The sequence below is a fragment of the Lepidochelys kempii genome, chromosome 16 (assembly GCF_965140285.1).
Source record: "Lepidochelys kempii isolate rLepKem1 chromosome 16, rLepKem1.hap1, whole genome shotgun sequence".
Taxonomy (NCBI): domain Eukaryota; kingdom Metazoa; phylum Chordata; order Testudines; family Cheloniidae; genus Lepidochelys; species Lepidochelys kempii.
In genome coordinates this window covers 17,201,767-17,219,034 of record NC_136395.1, presented here as the reverse complement: position 1 = coordinate 17,219,034, position 17,268 = coordinate 17,201,767, and the positions used below count along the sequence as shown (strand labels likewise).

The 17,268-nt window shown below is 44.0% G+C and overlaps 3 protein-coding genes across 14 annotated transcripts in view; 2 read left to right on the top strand and 1 right to left on the bottom strand.

Annotated features, from left to right (window-relative positions):
• The window catches only part of USP20 (ubiquitin specific peptidase 20), a 110,722-nt gene extending 109,019 nt beyond the window's left edge, over positions 1 to 1,703 (bottom strand). For all 4 annotated transcript variants that reach the window (XM_073313769.2, XM_073313775.2, XM_073313768.2 and 1 more), the window contains exon 1: positions 1,585 to 1,703. The gene's annotated coding sequence lies outside the window, so the exon portion shown is untranslated. The remainder of the gene's footprint in view (positions 1 to 1,584) is intronic.
• A 92-nt stretch (positions 1,704 to 1,795) lies between these two features.
• C16H9orf78 (chromosome 16 C9orf78 homolog) lies at positions 1,796 to 11,259 on the top strand. The gene is made up of 9 exons (XM_073313812.2): positions 1,796 to 1,968; positions 4,887 to 4,946; positions 6,422 to 6,473; positions 6,742 to 6,812; positions 7,027 to 7,104; positions 7,567 to 7,764; positions 8,315 to 8,451; positions 9,457 to 9,555; positions 10,216 to 11,259. The coding sequence occupies exons 1-9, from the start codon at positions 1,886 to 1,888 to the stop codon at positions 10,305 to 10,307; spliced, it is 870 nt and encodes a 289-aa protein (XP_073169913.1). The 5' UTR covers positions 1,796 to 1,885; the 3' UTR covers positions 10,308 to 11,259.
• A 2,859-nt stretch (positions 11,260 to 14,118) lies between these two features.
• The window catches only part of TOR1A (torsin family 1 member A), a 29,782-nt gene continuing 26,632 nt past the window's right edge, over positions 14,119 to 17,268 (top strand). For 5 of the 9 annotated variants that reach the window (XR_012155289.2, XR_012155288.2, XR_012155287.2 and 2 more), the window contains exons 1-3: positions 14,121 to 14,367; positions 15,009 to 15,274; positions 17,045 to 17,220. Coding sequence is in view for 3 of the 9 variants with exons in the window: in XM_073314688.2 (XP_073170789.1) it covers positions 14,166 to 14,367; positions 15,009 to 15,274; positions 17,045 to 17,220 (644 nt within the window). In the remaining 6 variants the exon portion in view is untranslated. Of the gene's footprint in view, positions 14,368 to 15,008; positions 15,275 to 17,044; positions 17,221 to 17,268 lie in introns of all 9 variants that reach the window. The other 4 variants (XR_012155285.1, XM_073314689.1, XM_073314688.2 and 1 more) reach the window with 3 other exon arrangements.

Below are 17,268 nucleotides of genomic sequence, written 5' to 3'. Positions count from 1 at the left end.
AAAGCTTCGTTTCTGACATCCGACTGCTTATCTGCTCTGGGACAAAGCAACCATTAGTGTGGAATGTTGCTTGCTGTGAGTGTGTGAGAGAGAGAGGTGGGGGGAAAGGGGGTATGCTGCTGTCTAAACTTACAAGACAGCATGCTGACATGCTCTCCGCCCCCCAAAATCCACTCTCTCTCACCCCACATACACACAACACACTCCCTGTCACACTCCATCCCACCCCATCTGAAAAGCACGTTGCAGCCACTTGCATCCTGGGATAGCTACCACAATGAACTGCTCTCTGTGGCGTTGCAAGAGCTGCTAATGTGGCCACATCAGTGCGCTTGAATCTGACAGTGTGGACACATTGCAGCGCTTTCCCTACTGTGCTCTCCGAGGGCAAGTTTAACTCCCAGCGCTCTACATCTGCAAGTGTAGCCATGCCCTATGACAGGATAATAGGAATTTGAACCTCTTTTTAAACCCAGGTAAAAATAAGTCCACTTTTTAGTATAATTTTATTCTAGTCTATCTTTTGATAAATGTCATAAAATTTAATTTTCATAGGATTACAGTAAAAATGCTAAAAAATGTTTTTCTTAATTTAAAAAAAATTAAAATAATTCAACTCACCCAAATAAAATCTGACAGGAGACAGTATGTTGAGATGGTCATTTACCAATTTACCAGGATGGTTCAGGATCACTGCCCCAATCCTGCAATGTTATCCACACAGGCAGCCCCTTACACCTGTGCAGACCCCATTGCAGAATAAGGGCCCATATCCAGAAAAAATTCCTGATGATGAGAGCTATCAGTTTGTGAAATAAACTCCCCATTGAATGAGTAAAACCCCCATTGCTTGGGACACAGAACATTAGGCAGACCAAAAACATTAAATATATACTGGAGGAAACCCTAGACTAGCTGTGAGGAATCAGCCAAGTGATATAATGAGAGTTTACTCTTCTTCTTCCTAAATTATCAAATGTAACTGATCTCTTCCCAAAATACAAGATGCAACAGATTCCTCCCAAAAGCATCAACTATATCCACCCCCCCATCGCTAATGGATATGAATCATTACTAACATATACCTAATGTAATCAATCCTTTCCTGAAGCACCAAAACCCCTTCCTAAAATATCAAATACAACACATTCTCCCTAGCAATAAAGCAACTCATCCCTTACTAAAATATAGACTGCAGATGACCCCCCCTTCCTAAAACGTATCATGCAACTGAATCCTTGCCAAAAACCTGTCCGTATATTATAGCCCTTTCCCATACCTTGCAAATGGACAAGAGAGGCAAAGGGTAAGCTCTCTGAGACAGGGACCACATACTACTTTGTGTTTGTCAAGCACAACGAGATCTTGATCTTAGTTGGTCCCTAGGCACTACTGTACTATATATATATATACACACACACAGTATACGTTTTACATATATATATATAATGTAGTTGATTCCTTCCTAGAATTAGAGAATGCAGCTGATCACATCCCTTCCTATAATAGCTGACTGAATTCCTCCAGAAGCAAGAGATGCAGCTGATCCGAGCCTGTTTGCCAACCATGAACTCCTGTTCCTACCTCCATCCCAGGCTGCTGGCCGGGAAATTCCTCCTCCTCCCTCTGGGCAATGGACGCCCCCGGCTTTGCTCTCTCTGTTTCTCCCTTGCTGTGCACACCCAGCTGGCCCAGCCCTGTAATAGCCACGCCCCCTTGCCCAGCCACCTCCCTCGGGAGCGAGCTCCGCGCAGCCCCGCCCCCCCGTCCTGGAGTGAAGGCAGAGCGCGTGAGCGCAGCGCGACGCTGTGACGCCATCACCGAGCGCCGGAAGCGGGGCTGGGCTGCTGTCAAGGGAGCCTGGGGCCCGCTCGGGTTGGCGACGATGCCGTCGGGGAAGGTTTTCCGCCGGCGGAGAGCGGACTCCGAGGAAGAGGAGGAGGATGAGCAGGTCACCGAGGAGGTCAGGTGGGTGGGCGACCCCCCCCCCCGAGGGAGCCCGGGCCCTGGTCCCGTGGAGCAGCGTGGAACAAGGCCGTGTTGTGCCCAGTTCTCACAGGGCTGCGTGGCGCAGGATCCTTCTTCGCTCTCCGCCTTTCCAGGCTGCTGCGCCCCTTTCAGGAGTCTGATTTGTCCTGTGCGCCCGCAAGGTTCACCGCCCTGTCAGACGACTTGCTGACAAATACAGAGGTGAAATACAGCAGTGTCGCAGCCACGCGAGTACGGAAACATGGCTGACTTTCTCATTGTTCCCATGTAACTTATACAGTAAATTGATTGGAATACAAATATCGTCCTTGCGTGTCCGTGTACTGCATCCCTAGAGCAGTATAAACAAGTCAGTGCCTGTCTGAAATTTTAGTTTGTACTGACTTCACTAGTGCTTTTTATGTAGCCTGTTGTAACACTGGGCAAATCTCTAGATCCGTTGATGTACCCCCTGGAAGATCTCTGCGTACCTCCAAAGGTACACGTACCCCTGGTTGAGAACCACAGTTCTAGGCCAATGATACTCAGACCTCCGTGGTTCAGGAGCAAAATTAGCAATCAACATTACCCAGAAGAACCACAGTAGTGTGAATTCACTGTTTATATATATATGTGTGTGTGTGGTGGTCTCACAGCAAACTGACTGGCCAGTTATTATTTTATCAACTACAGTTGATTAACAACACAGCAAAATTGGTTAATAATTAAATCACTCAGTGTTTCACTATCATGTCCTGCAAAGAGTCACAGGAGACACATTAAAGAGCCACTTGCAGCTCATGAGCCTCAGTCTGAGTATCACTGCTCTAGACCCGTGATTGTCCCTCAAAACCCTACTTGTGGGATTGACTTAAAAAATGAAGAGGAAGCTGGAAAATTCAGGGTGAATGGCAACCCTCTGTGGGCCCACTGTGACCCCTTATTATTTTGTGTGTGACATAGGCACTGTGCTATTCAACACTGTTGAAGCAGTTGCCATGCATCAGCTTGATTGTGGCAGTGTTTCTGGGGTTGGGTGAAGCGACCCCTGAATGGTTCTTATGTCTATGTGCTACATTCACAAAGTGCTTTGGGATCCTTCGTGATTTAAGTTGTTATAAATCGAAGTTATTTGTTATGACTGAAGATGGAAAAACAATTGCTCAGTCAGCGTGTGTGCAAATTTAAGGCCCATTCTCGCATTCCTTGTTTGCCCGAAAATTCGACAAAGTCAGTGGATATTTTGAGTGCACAAGAACTGCAGGATCAGCCCTTTGGATGTTAAACAAGATGGGAGCTGGCACCTTGTTTTCTCATGTCTGTAGTGCCTTGATTTTCAAAAGTGCCAAGCACCGAGCAGCTCCTAGTGAAGTCATTGGGAGTTATGGGGTGCTTGACATGTTGAAAATCAGACTGTTTGTTTAATCCCTAAATATAGATTTAGGGGACTAATTTTAGACACCCAGTTTTGAAAATCTTGGCCACTTGATTAGGCAGCATGGATAGAGTGGATTTATTGATCTCTGAATATATTGCAAACACTAACGTGTTTTAGGAGGGAACATCTATCCGCAAAAGAAAATTTACATGCAGAATCCACTGATGTTGATGGGAGACTAAGAAACAGGATCATGCTCCCATTGACAGCAGTGGCAAAACCGCCATTCATTTCAGTTGCAGAACTGGATTGGTATGACAGTGTTGCAAATAAATAATCAAAGTAAAAGTATTACCTGTGCTGTTTACCATTAATCTTGTAATCTCACCTTTAAATTGTTTACTTAAAAGGAAAATTCATTGCTATCCATGGACTCCCACAGGCCCTCCCCTCCCAGTTCCTTCTGTTTGCCTATCACCAGCCTCCTCTCTGTCCTTTCAGTTTACTTGTTTACAACTCCTGTCATTTGAAATCCACCAACTTCATTGACTTGCCATCTTACTTTCAGATCTCCACATTCTAATCATATGTTTTATCCCTTGACTACTCTTTTGAGTTTCTCTCTCTCTGCTCTTATTTTAATTTAACTCTGGAAATTATTTTAAGATACATTTTTTCATGGCAGGTATTATAAGCAATTTGTATTGTGTAATGAAATTTCTAAATGTTAGAAGAAATTCAGAATGTCTATAACTCTAAATATTCACACTTACTATTTACATGAATATTAAGATTTTCTTCTCTTTGTCACTGAAGCATCAATATATCTTAATTATAGCTCAGTTATATAATGTTCACCTGACCATAGTGCTTGCTACATATAGCCTAGGTAGGGTATTTCACAAGTTCACTGCCGCTTTTATGAAAATGCCTTACCTAAAATATCTTCTTAGATAGCATTAACTATTGACAGAAAGTAGTGACAGATAATGCATCTGATTCAAGGACTCCCTTGTTTTGTTGTGAGACAATCGTGGCTGGACATCTTAACAAATTGAAGTTGGGCTGGTTGCCCAAGGCAACATTTTTGCCCCATTGGATAGGGAGACTTGGATTTGGGAGCCATCTTTGCTGAAGGAGCTTGTACAGAAGTGGCGTGTTCAGAGAGATGATGTAAGGTTCTCCCTGTTGGTTCGTGAAGTAGAACATGAAAGTTGTCTGATATTATCAAAAAGAGTGAGATCTGCTTAGAAAACCTGCTTGAAGATGTCAGTGAAAAGTCTGCCCTGAAAGTTGAGTGATGGGTGCAGAAAATGCCTGCCTTTTTTTCTTTTTTAATTAAGACTGTCTTAATAAACTAAAAAGAAAAGGAGTACTTGTGGCACCTTAGAGACTAACCAATTTATTTGCTCACGAAAGCTTATGCTCAAATAAATTGGTTAGTCTCTAAGGTGCCACAAGTACTCCTTTTCTTTTTGCGAATACAGACTAACATGGCTGTTACTCTGAAACGTTAATAAACTAAATGTTTGTTCTTCAGATTAAAACTTGAGGAAGCAAAAGAAGTTCAGAGTCTCAGAAGACGGCCCAATGGGGTGAGGTATGTGATACAGTAAAAGAGGCAAGTTTGTGTTTCATTTGAGGGGCCATGTTCCTGCCTTCCCTTGCGCCTTCAGTCAGAAATGGTAATATGTCACAGTGGCAACAAGAATCTGACCTGTGGGAGGAGCAGGTACATTAAAAATGTGAAGACAGATAAGAGGAGATATTGGGGATAGGTGCAGCTATTTTTAACAGACTTTATTGTGGAGCACTTGTTCCCAGCATGCCTACAACCTAAACATAAGAATAAGGGTCATACTGTACAATGAATATGTCTTACATTGCTAATTAACCGTATCACCCACATAGACAGTTTTTTTTAATCTCCCAGAGTTGTACCATTTTCGGGGGTGGGGGTAGGACTCAGTATCTTACACACCACGTTGTAGTATATAGTTATAAATTGAGACCCATAAAACAAGTCTCTCCTGTTGTTAATTTCATTTTCTCCCTTTAAGCTTTTTGATGGAAAGAAGTGTTGTGTAGTGGCTAGTGTTACGAATTATACCTGATAGGTCACGCACAGGAACTGCTGCGAATTATACCTGATAGGTCGCGCACAGGAATTGCTGCGAATTATACCCGATAGGTCACGCACAGTTCAAGTCTAGGCTGAGGCACATGAACAAAGTCCACAACTGCAGAGTTCCCAAAGATACTAAGTTTATTACACTCGAGTGTAGTGCCCCCCTGCTAATCAGGAGGGGACCCCGAATGCAGGTTATACAAAGGTTATATACCTTTTAGCAAAGCATGTTTTAGCAGAGCATGTTGCCCTCGTGCATCAGAAACGTTAGCCAATAGACAAACCCTTCCCTTATCTACCACCTATCCCTGCTAGGTATATTCCCCGTGCTAGACCATTACTTCAGCTACATTACATGGTCCTAAAGCAATGCATCAGTAGCCTTTCTTATCAGTATGGGAGGCTCACATCAAGGCCGGGAGCCAGGGAGTTAGGAACAGACAAAGAACAGAAACCCGGAGTTGAGACAGGCTGGAAACAAGGGGGAGATTTTTCACAGGAATGCAGTATCTAAGGAACACTCCTCTTGGTGCATGATGTGCTTGCTTTTAGACAATGGTGGGCCCCAAACCAAAATGGAGTCACATATGCTAACTTTTCCTTAACACTAGAAAAGGAGACTGAGAGTCAGGGTTCGTTCTGTACAGAGAGTTCTGTTCCTAACTCTGATGAGGACTTGCTGCATGACCTGGGGTAAGCGATCTCTGCCTCAGTTTCCCCATTTGTAAAATGGAGATAATCATTCCATAGCGCATAAGGGTGATGTGAGGATTAATTATTTAGTATTAGCAAAGCACTTTGAGATCCTCAGGTAGAAGGTGTTAGAGAAGGGCAAAGAAGAATTATATTCTTTTTAATAAATTACCTTGCATGGTAGTCATCACCGACAGTGTTGTGGACTCATTCTCTATGCGTTTAACTTGCCTATTTTGTGTGTGTTTTGCTAGTGCTGCAGCCCTGCTTGTTGGGGAAAAATTGCAAGAGGAGACAACATTGGTGGTAAGTTCTGAATGTTTTCATTACTTCACTATTGGTTCATATTGGTGTTATAGGATCTGCTCAGTCCAATAGATCTCTTTGAAAGTCTGGTTCTAGGAAATGACTTGCTTTAATAAAAGGCAGGTTACGTTGCAGCCTCTTACTATAGAAAAATCATAGGCATTTTTGCCCAGGTGATGGAAGTGTAGGGTTTTCAAGAAAGTGAACCTGAAGATGGCATAAACCTAGGCAGCAGCTTCCTGCTTTCTAACTATTTTTTGTTTTGTAGGATGATCCCTTTAAGATAAAGACTGGTGGGATGGTGGACATGAAGAAGCTGAAAGAACGCGGCAAGGACAGGTGGGTGTGCGGGAGGCTTAGTCCTGAAAAACACTCCCTTGAACGTTACTGAGTCTGGAGCAGTTAACAGCACCAAGGCGGCTTTCATTATTGAAGAACGCAGGCAAAATGTTCCAGGCTTTGTGTTGTTTTGAAGGCTTTATTTAATGCAGTCTGTCTGGTCGCTTACACCTTAGGCTGTCAAATTCTTTAAAAGAATGTTTGTTCTGTTTAGGATTAACGAAGAGGAGGACCTCAATCTGGGAACCTCTTTCTCAGCAGAAACCAACAGGCGGGATGAGGACGCTGACATGTACGTGTTTGTTTGGTTATAGTTCATATGCTCTGATTCATGAGGCTGGATTGGGTGTCCTAGGCCTCCTTTTTCTGAAAACCAAGAGTTTTTAGAATAGCTTCCAAGTTTACACTGAAACTTCTGCTTGATCTTTCACCTTCTGGAAACCAATGTGTCTTGTGGTTAGAGCCTAGACTTGCTGGCCAGCCAGGTGGTCTGCTGGCACTGTGAGCTATTGGCAACCTGCTCCGTGGGTTGGTAAAGAGCTTGCTTGTTGCAGGGAGGATTTGATTAGTTTCTTGAACAAAATAGCAGATCTCGTGCTTCTCAGTGCCCCCCTGCTGGCTGAGTGACATCAGAGAAATCATTCATTCCTCCCTCCTACCTGCTGGGATAGTGACCAAGCTGTGGTCGGTGGTATTAGAGGGATGTGTAAGAAATAGAACTTAATGCCAGCTGTCCTCTTGTGCTGCTGTTCAGGATGAAGTACATTGAGACAGAGCTGAAGAAGAGGAAGGGGATTGTAGAAAATGAGGAGCAGAAGGTGAAGCTGAAGAATGCTGAGGACTGTCTGTACGAGCTGCCTGAGAGCATCCGTGTCTCTTCAGCCAAGAAGACCGAAGAGATGCTGTCCAATCAGATGCTGAGTGGCATTCCTGAAGTGGATCTGGGAATAGAGTAAGCGGTTCACTGTTCAATTATTTATAGTTTGAATTAACCTGGTGATCCCCGCAGGTCATGGCTGAGGCAAGCTGATTGATAGGGTAACTTATACTGCCACTTCCTGTGCTCTTAGGGGAGTGACAGTCTCTTTGTTCTGTGTTTGTACTGCACCAAGCATAGTGGGGTCCTGGTCAATGGCTAAGGCTCTTAAGCACTGCGGTAATACTCAGAATAATAGAGGAGCTCATTCCCCAGGTCCGTGATGCAGCATCTTCCAGTAATATTGGCTCACACCAAACACTAACACAGGGTGAGCTGTTGAGGGATGTGAGGTTCCTCTTCATCCTTGGGATGGAGCACTCATCTTTACAGCATTGCCAGTTCTCTGATAAACAGATTGCAAATCAAAGATAACAGCAACTGCTGCCACACCCACATAAAACTGTCCATCCACTAACTAATAGATAAAACAGCTCTATTGTGTGTTTTGGTACTTGGGGACCCAGGCTTCTTTCTACCTGCAGCGTATTAAACAAGTCTCTTCCTCATTTGTTTTTCTCTTCAGCGCAAAAATAAAAAACATAATCTTTACTGAGGACGCCAAGGCAAGGCTGCTGGCAGAGCAGCAAAACAAAAAGAAAGACAGTGAAACCTCTTTTGTTCCCACAAACATGGCTGTGAACTACGTCCAGCACAACAGATGTGAGTATCATGGACACATGGAAATGTAGGACTGGAAGGGACCTTCATAGGTCATCTAGTCCAGCCCCTGCACTGAAACAGGACCAAGTATACCTGGACCATCCCTAACATGTGTTTGTCTAACTGTGTAGCTCTCCAGTCCCAGATATGGGCGGCTACTCTACTAATTAGAGGCAATAAGGTGTGGAATTAAGTCTGATGCAAGCAGAGTTTATTAATTCACATGGTCAACCTCAAGCACTGTTTGACTTTCTCCTTCTGGGGCTCCCACACGGACAACATCTGAGCTAGCAAATCTTTCCCTTCCCCCAGCAAGACTGAAGGTAGGGCACATTACTCATACTTTCCATTCGTGAACTCCCAGTTGACTGGGGCCCATAAATGACACCTTGGATGTATGATGGAAAATCCTGACCATTCTGTAGTTACAAAGTCTGTCTTACTGGACTAGAGAGAGCACTCTGGGATGCTAGAACAGATCAGGTTTCAGGTGAGACAGAATTGCTGAACAAGAGAAGAGAGTTCATTTTGGAGACTGCCTCTCATACAGGACAGGGAAGAAAGGCAACCTCCTAATGTCTCTAACCACGTCCAGACAGGTGCCTTCAGATTAATATTCATGGGACTCAAAAGCAATGGAGAGTCTCAGGACCATGACGAAGCAGTAGCTAGGTCAGATGCACAGGTGGAAAGAAACCAGAAAAAAAAATCCCCTGAACTGCTGAAAGTTTTAGTGTCCCATAACTTTGCTTTCATTCAATATCCAGAGCTACAGGCTGATCATAGTGATTGTTCCTGGCTTCCATTTGTGTTTCTGCTAAAGTTTAATCGCAACGGATGAGAGATGTGATAAACAATCCACCAGGAATGTACTTAATCCTGCCTCAGTGTGGGGAGATGGACTAGGTAACCTCTTGAGATCCCTTCTAGCTGTATATTTCTGTGATTCTACATCTAAACAATGCTATTCTCTAAAATCACCATTTGGTGTGTCTCTTCTTCCAGTCTATCATGAGGAGCTGAGTGCACCAGTGAGGAGGAATAAAGAAGAACCAAAAGCCCGTCCACTGAGAGTGGGGGATACGGAGAAGCCAGAACCCGAGCGTGAGTACTAAACACAAAGCCTGGCCAGCTTGTTGTAGGTATCAAGTCTTCCTTATCCAAGATCCATGAACAGATATGACCTTCTCCTCTAGCCCTCTAAGGCATGGTGTCCTGAGCTGGTGGGAAGGTCTTGTGTTGTAGAGTGGTTTGCCTTTGATCTTCAAAGGAAAGGTGATGCCTATGCCATTCTTGATGTCCTCCCTGCTAGATGAGTCATGAAGCAACCTGGATGGAAAATGTCCCTCCTGCTATCTCCCATCATAGGTGAAGGGTCAGGATTACATGTAGAAAATGACCCATTCACACTTTAGCTCTCCATCCCATGCTTGGCTGTACACCATTGCTATCAGTCTCTGCTCAGCTGAGGCCCAAGGCTGGAGTGATGGTGGATGTTGAAGGTCAGGATTTTAAGTGCATTGTGCAGACCTGTTTTGGATGCGGGGGATGTGAGAGAAGGATTTGGACTAATAAAGAATCAAGTCTGAAGAACATTGGCATTGTTGAAGGCCCAAGTGTAGAATAGCAGGGGTGCTGCAGGCCAGGTGGTTTAAAGGGCATTAGACTAACTCTTTAGGAGGTGAAGGAGGAGGATGCTTCCCTGCACTATCCTCTTTATTAATTCAAGAATAGAAATAAGGTATGTCTGTCTCTCCTTCCAAGGGTCCCCTCCGAATCGCAAGCGCCCACCCAATGAGAAAGCAACAGATGACTACCACTATGAGAAATTCAAGAAGATGAACAGACGATACTGAACTCTGCTCAGTAGAATAGTATGGACTGAACATTTTGCTGGAGCTTTTAAGTGCAAGATACTGTGTAAATAACTCCTGAAGAGGGCGGGATCACTTCCTACAGATTTTAGTATTACCCACAAGATTTTTCTCACAGTAAACCTGTAGTGAGTTAGTGGGCACAGTGATTGTGAAATCTCCCTTCCCTGTGGTGACTTGTATATACTGATTTTGTTATAAAACTTTTTCTTCTGTAAATATGTTGGCTTCCTGTTTGGCATTTATTTTAGCGTAAAGTCAACCTTGTTCATAGATCTTTTCACCTTAAAAAAAAAAACTTTAAAGACAAAAATGTTTTCAGCTTGTAAACATGTAGTGAAGCTTTAAAGCTGGTTTGCAAGATGGAGGTTCCAAAGCAACTTCATAAAAAGGCACTTCTTGTAAAAAGGCATACAGTCTGTGAGTCTGAGATAATACAGGAATTTGTTCAGCACACAGCAGTATTCAATTTCTCTCCAAGTTAGAGTCGGTGCCATGTAAGATCCTGAACGTGTGCTACTCTGCAGGGATTGCAGTGTGACAGGATTTCTTCTCTTCGGCATAGGGAAATACAACAGTTACTGTAGGTGCCTGAACAGTGAAGGTGTTTTGAGATTTTTAAATGGTGCCCATTGTGTTTGTATCTTTTCCTCGCTATGGATTTATTTCCATAGCAATGAGGGTTTTTTCATTTTATTTCAGTCGCCAAGAATGAGAAAATCATTAGATTGTAACTATTTTGAGAGTGAGAGGCATCTCATTTCCAATATTTGAGGCCTTTCGAGATAGGGATGATGTAGGATTTTGTATCAGAAAGCCAAACAAATTGGAAGCAAACACCAGCTGTATATTTCCAGAAACTCTGTAAAATAAATTAAAATTAAGTTGAGAAATGGAGTTTGAACTTTTAAAAAATAAATAAAACTTGTCATCAGTGGGATTCTGTTATTTCAGTAATGTGCACACTAGATTCATCCCGTGCTGCTTGTAATGAAGTCCTGGATGTACTTAAACAAATATTAGTCTAAAAATTTCTAAATTTGTGTGAAATTGACTAAATTATCAAATCAGAACAAGTAGCAGCAGCAGCTGTTGTGAGAGTTGGGATCATGAGCCAGCTCACATCCAGTGCTTTAGTAACCCATTGTAGCCAACATTGTTGGATGCATTCATGAATTATCTGTATCAACAAATTTATTTGAGCATAAGCTTTCATGAGCTACAGCTCACTTCATCGGATGCATTCCACTCAAATAAATTTGTTAGTCTCTAAGGTGTCACAAGTACTCCTTTTCTTTTTGCGAATACAGACTAACACGGCTGCTACTCTGAAACCTATCTGTAACAAGTCCACTAAAATTTTTAGAGTGAAATATACAACAGTGAAAATGTAAATGACTGGTTTGTCTGCCTGTCTACAATACTAAAGATACTGGTAGGTTCAGGAGTTTGATAATGGTATCTAGGCTTTCATCTGGTCAAATCAATCTTCATGGTGTCATCAACCAAAGTAGTACTTGAACGTTGTTCCTAGCTGATAGCTGTTTGTCTTCATTCAAATGAATTTGATGGTGTTGGTCCAATTGTTAGTAGGCACATGCTCATATCACAGAAATTACTCCCACTCACAGTTAGCATGGTTATTGACAATCTCAATAAAAAAAGCCAATGAGTGAATGGGGCACTGAGACTGGACTGCCTTCTCACCTCTGAGAATTTCTGTTGCCACTACTGGTGGACTGACATCTTTCAAATAAAATTAACACAAAAAGAAAAATGTAAAATCTGTGCAAAATGGGAGGAGAAAAATAAATAGACTTTTCCTGTAACATTGTTACACATAAAGGCTAGCTATGAAAATAGTTGAAAGAGGCAATATTGTCTAGCACTGTGAACATCTGACTGAGGGTCCATTTACATAGCCCGTGGCAGCAAATCTCAGATCCCGGATTGACAGACTCGGGCTTGCACTATGGCAATAGAAATAGCTGTGTACATGTTTGGGCTCAGGCTGGATCTTAGAGCCCAACCTCCAGCCTGAGCCTAAACATCTATACAACTATGTTTAGCGCTGTAGCATAAACCCTGCAAACCTGAGTCTGTCAATCTGGGCTCTGAGATTCGCTGCTGAGGGCTGCCACTTGCGGTGTAGACATACCCTGAGAGTCTAGATACCAGCTTCGTGATTCTGCCACTGATACTCTCTGTAATCTGGAACACGTTATTTAATGTCTCTGTGCATCTGTGCTTAACGTCATCTGTAAAATGGGGAAAATGATTCTTTAAATGATTTTGGTCCTGGGGTGAAAAGTTCTGTGGTCATGTGTTTTGGTATATTCACCTTTTATCTAATAGTTGATTGTTGTTTGTTAGAACAGCACTAAATGTTATGCCTAAGCAACACAGATGGCTAGTTCCTGCACCATTTAAAAATACGACCAGTCTATCTCTTAACAGGTGTTATAATAAATAGAGATTACAAAAGTGCATCATCTAGCATTTAGAGTATGGATAAACAGCATGGAGAGTTCAAATATTTAAATAATCTTTTCCTCAAAAGATGACTTAAGAAATGTTGTACTGTTAATGAGTTCTGGAGTAATGTTTTTAATTTAACAGTCACAAGTGTGAGGCTACAGAGCCACCACCCTCTTTTCATATTTATAGCTGAAAACCAGTTGGTTTATCAGTGAGTTACATGCTTGCATTTGCTGTAAATCATCTGTGATAAACAAAATGTGTGAATCCAAAGGTTTCCAGTTCATTTTAGTGATGCTCAAGACCATTTTAATCTCAGGATCAACAGTGCATTGATACGTAAAACCACCTGATTTAGGAAGCATGAAAATAGCATTTTATACAACTTGACAAAACTGTTAATAATAGGAAGTACAATGTACAGTGACCAGACAGCAAATGTGAAAAAGTGGGACAGGGACTGGGGGGGTAATAGGAGCCTAAGACCCAAAAATCAGGACTGTCCCTATAAAATCGGGACACCTGGTCCTGCACAATGAAACGGTCTGGCTGAAAGCAGTGCCAATATTGTGTTCATTTTTTAGCAGGAGCAGGTTGAAATGGGCTTTTATCAACCAGCAGTGACTCTGAGCAGACAGACCAAAACCATTCTTTCTTAATTACTCTTTTCAAGGGGGCTGGGTGTTAAAGGGTTTGTATACCAGGCCTGACCTCCTTCCACAGGATATCAGGGCTGGAAGGGACCTCAGGAGGTCATCTAGTCCAACCCCCAGGGCTGATCCCTGATTTTTGCCCTGATCCCTAAATGGCCCCCCTCAAGGATTGAACTCGCAACCCTGGGTTTAGCAGGCCAATGCTCAGTCCACTGAGCTCTCCCTCCGCCCCTGCTTCTAGCCGCAGAGGACACAGGAGGAACAGGGAGCCTCTCAGCAAAGCTCTGACAGAACATTTGGGGCTTGTGGAGAGCAGGCTCAGGGCCGGGGCTGGCTGTCCCTCCAGCAGGGGCTCTGGGGCCATCTGCCGCTCGACCGCCCAGAGCGCTGGGTGCTCTGCCCCGCACCACGGCCCGGCGCTTCGGCCGCTACGGCAGCCTTGACCGCGTGTCGCGACACGTGACCTGCCGCGCAGCGTGCTCGCGGGCCTGGGGTCAAAGGGGAACTGGTCTGTCACGTGACAGTCAATGCCTCTGTTTCCAAAATGGCCGCCGCCTCCCGCCCGCTCCCTCAGCCTTGGAGAAGGCCTCTGCCCACAACCAAGATGGCGGCGGCGGCGGAAGCGGTTAGTCCGGATGCGGAAGCGCTGGGGCTGGGTCGGGGTGGCGGCTGGCAGGGTCGGGGCTGTGGGGGCCTGGCGGAGGGGGGTATGAAGCTGCTGCGGGTGCCGCCGGGGGCTGCCCTGGGCCTCGTGTTGCTGCTGAGCCCGGTGCAGACGGTGGAGCCCATCAGCCTCGGGCTGGCGCTGGCTGGCGCCGCCTCAGCGCTCACCGGCCTCATCTCCTACCCCCGCCTCTACTGCTACTTCAGGGAGTGCTGCCTCCAGCGGGAGGGGGCCCGGGCGGGCGCAGGTACGGGGGGTGGGGTTGGCAGTTATGGGGTAAGCACAGGGTTGGGGAGGGCTTGAGAGTTGTCGCGGTGGGGTGGAGTTGAGCTTGAGGGCTCTTTATGTGGGGGAAGGATCAGGGGCCCCTAGGAAGATGCACCCTGAGAGAGGGGGTCAGGGCAGGGTCGCTGGGGAGAGGGATATGGGGCAGCAGGCAGAGGAACGTGGTGAGGAGCAGGGACAGGCGATTAGAGGTTGGATGCCAAGGAGGCTGTTTTGGGGGGCTCTAGGGAAGATGAAGGGAGGACTGGGCTCTGCCTTCTTCTAAAGGGATGTGTGGCTGCTTCCAGATGGAAGGAGGGAGAGTAAAAGGGGGTATGATTATCTCCACAGGAACATGGCGTAGTGTTTGGCAGCTGGAACCAGAGCATCACATGCTAGGGTCTGTAGTCTCCACTGGTCATATCTATATATTAAAGAGAAAAGTGGTTGCTCTGTTCTAGTCAGGGTAGCTCTTTGATCCCCCCGGCAGCTGCCCTGGGATGAGCAAAGTTTGGGCACCCTGAGATAATGTTATTAAAGGGTCCTCTGTATTGAAGCAGCTTAGAAACGCTAAAACTTGTCACCGTCTTTTATACTTATCTGATTGGTGTCTTCTTCATTCAGCGCTCCAGGAGGATTTGGACAAGAAACTGTTTGGCCAGCACCTCGTGAAGAAGGTGATTGTGAAAGCTGTGATTGGCTTCTTGAACAATACAAACCCCAAAAAGCCTCTCACCCTCTCCTTGCATGGATGGACTGGTACTGGCAAAAACTTTGTCAGTAAAATAATTGCCGAGAGTATCTATGAAGGAGGCCTGAACAGCAATTATGTCCATCAATTTGTGTCCACTTTGCATTTTCCCCATGCACATAGTGTTGGCCACTACAAGGTGAGAGTGTATTTTGGAGCTCATCATAGGGAAGTGTGATTGTATTAGTTTATAAAGGTTATGGGATCGGGAGTACTAGCAAGTGAAGACTTTTTATCTGAAACAGTAAAATACAATGTATGTCGAGTCTGAAGTGCAAATGTGTATACCGTAACATTTAGGGACTGATTTCCCCTGGATGTAAAAAAAAATTGTTTATGCATCCTCTCATGTCCCTATCTAGAGGGAAAGGACACGGGTAGGGCATCAACATGGGACTTGGAACGGAGAACTGAACCCAAGTATCCCACCACAGGCTTCCTGTGTAACTTTGGGCATGTGACTTAGTCTTTCTCTGCCTCAGTTTCCCAATTGAAAAATGGGGCTAGTAGTACTTTGTCCCTCACAGCGATGTTGTGAGCATGGATACATTAAAGCTTGTGAAATGCTGAGATACCACAGTGACAGGGGCTATATAAGTACCTCAGGCAGGTAGATATGTGAGGCAGCACAGTTTAGAGAAATACCATTGTTTGCGTTCCTGAATTTTAATCCTGAATCTACCACTGGGTTGTGTGAGAGAGTCTCTTCTGCTGTCTGCGAGATGAGGATGAAACTTTTTTACCTAACAGGAGTATTGTGCTGATTAGTGAATGTTTGTACAGTGTTTTGAACATGTAAACACAAAATGTATGCATGCTGAAGACTTAAAGGAATGGAACAGTCTATACATAAGCTTTTAAAATGGAGAATTCTACTTTTTCTCTAGTTTATATGTTTCCCCTTGTAAAGCTTTCTATTGTCCTGCCCCAGCTGAGTCTTTCCTAAATGCAGTGGGAGAAATGGATCTTTATGCTCTTTGTTCACTTACAAAGAAAAACTGCTTGTGAAATTTACCATGTGGACAGTGCTAGAAATTAAAGCCCTCTTTATCCAAAGCACAGGCAGTGCTGTCTTCCCTGCACTGCCTCACCCATGTGCAGGAACCAAATAATAGTGAGACTGGTAAAATGATGATGATCTCTGGAGGTGATCAGCAGAGTCATTGTTGGTTTTAAATCAACTGTCCCAGTTCCTTTTCTTTCTCATTGCTAATCTTAAACGTAACATTTAACAGTGGGTAAACCCTTGTGCCATACAATAAAATACTTAAATGAGGTTAACCCCCTTTCTGAACAAAACTACACTTTTGAAAGGTTTTTAATCACCTCCAGTTAGATTATTTACTAGGGCTTAAAGCACGGGACTAGGAGTTATGATTCTAGGTTCAATTCCTAGCTGTTCCTGTGATTTTATTATGTGACCTTGGCTAAGTCACTTAATCTCTTGCTGACTCAGTTTGTGCAACATTCATTAGTTGGGTAATGTTTTGAGATCTAAGGATGGAATATGCTACATGACTGCAGAGTATTAGCACCAGAGAAAATAGTTTGCCCCACTGGGCTTCACTTTGTCCTACAAGCCAGATCACTGCTTTGTATTGATGTTCATTCACTGGCTTGAAGTATAGTCCTTTTTCATAGATACCTGGCAGACAGATTCTGGTAACTCACCCGAGTTCTTAAGGTTATTTTAACAACAGAATGCATTTCTGTTACTGTTCTTTTTATCATTGTTTACTGTTGACCTTTTAACCAGTTTTGGATCAAGAAATTCACAGAACTACAGGTACACAATTGAAGTTACAGCTTTTGAATGGAAAGGGGTGATCTAAAATCTACATATTTCCCGTGTCTTTAACGTGATATTGATGGAAATGGAATTTGCGTTCTCCTTTATTTTGTGTAACAGGACCAGTTGCAGTCATGGATTCGGGGAAACGTGAGCGCCTGTGGCAGGTCAATCTTTATATTTGATGAAATGGATAAAATGCATGCAGGGCTCATTGATTCCATCAAACCGTTCTTGGACTATTATGAGCAGCTTGATGGAGTGTCCTATCGGCGAGCCATCTTCATCTTTCTCAGGTAAGGAGCATCTGTGAAATACTTGCAATGCTATAAACTGAATGCTCT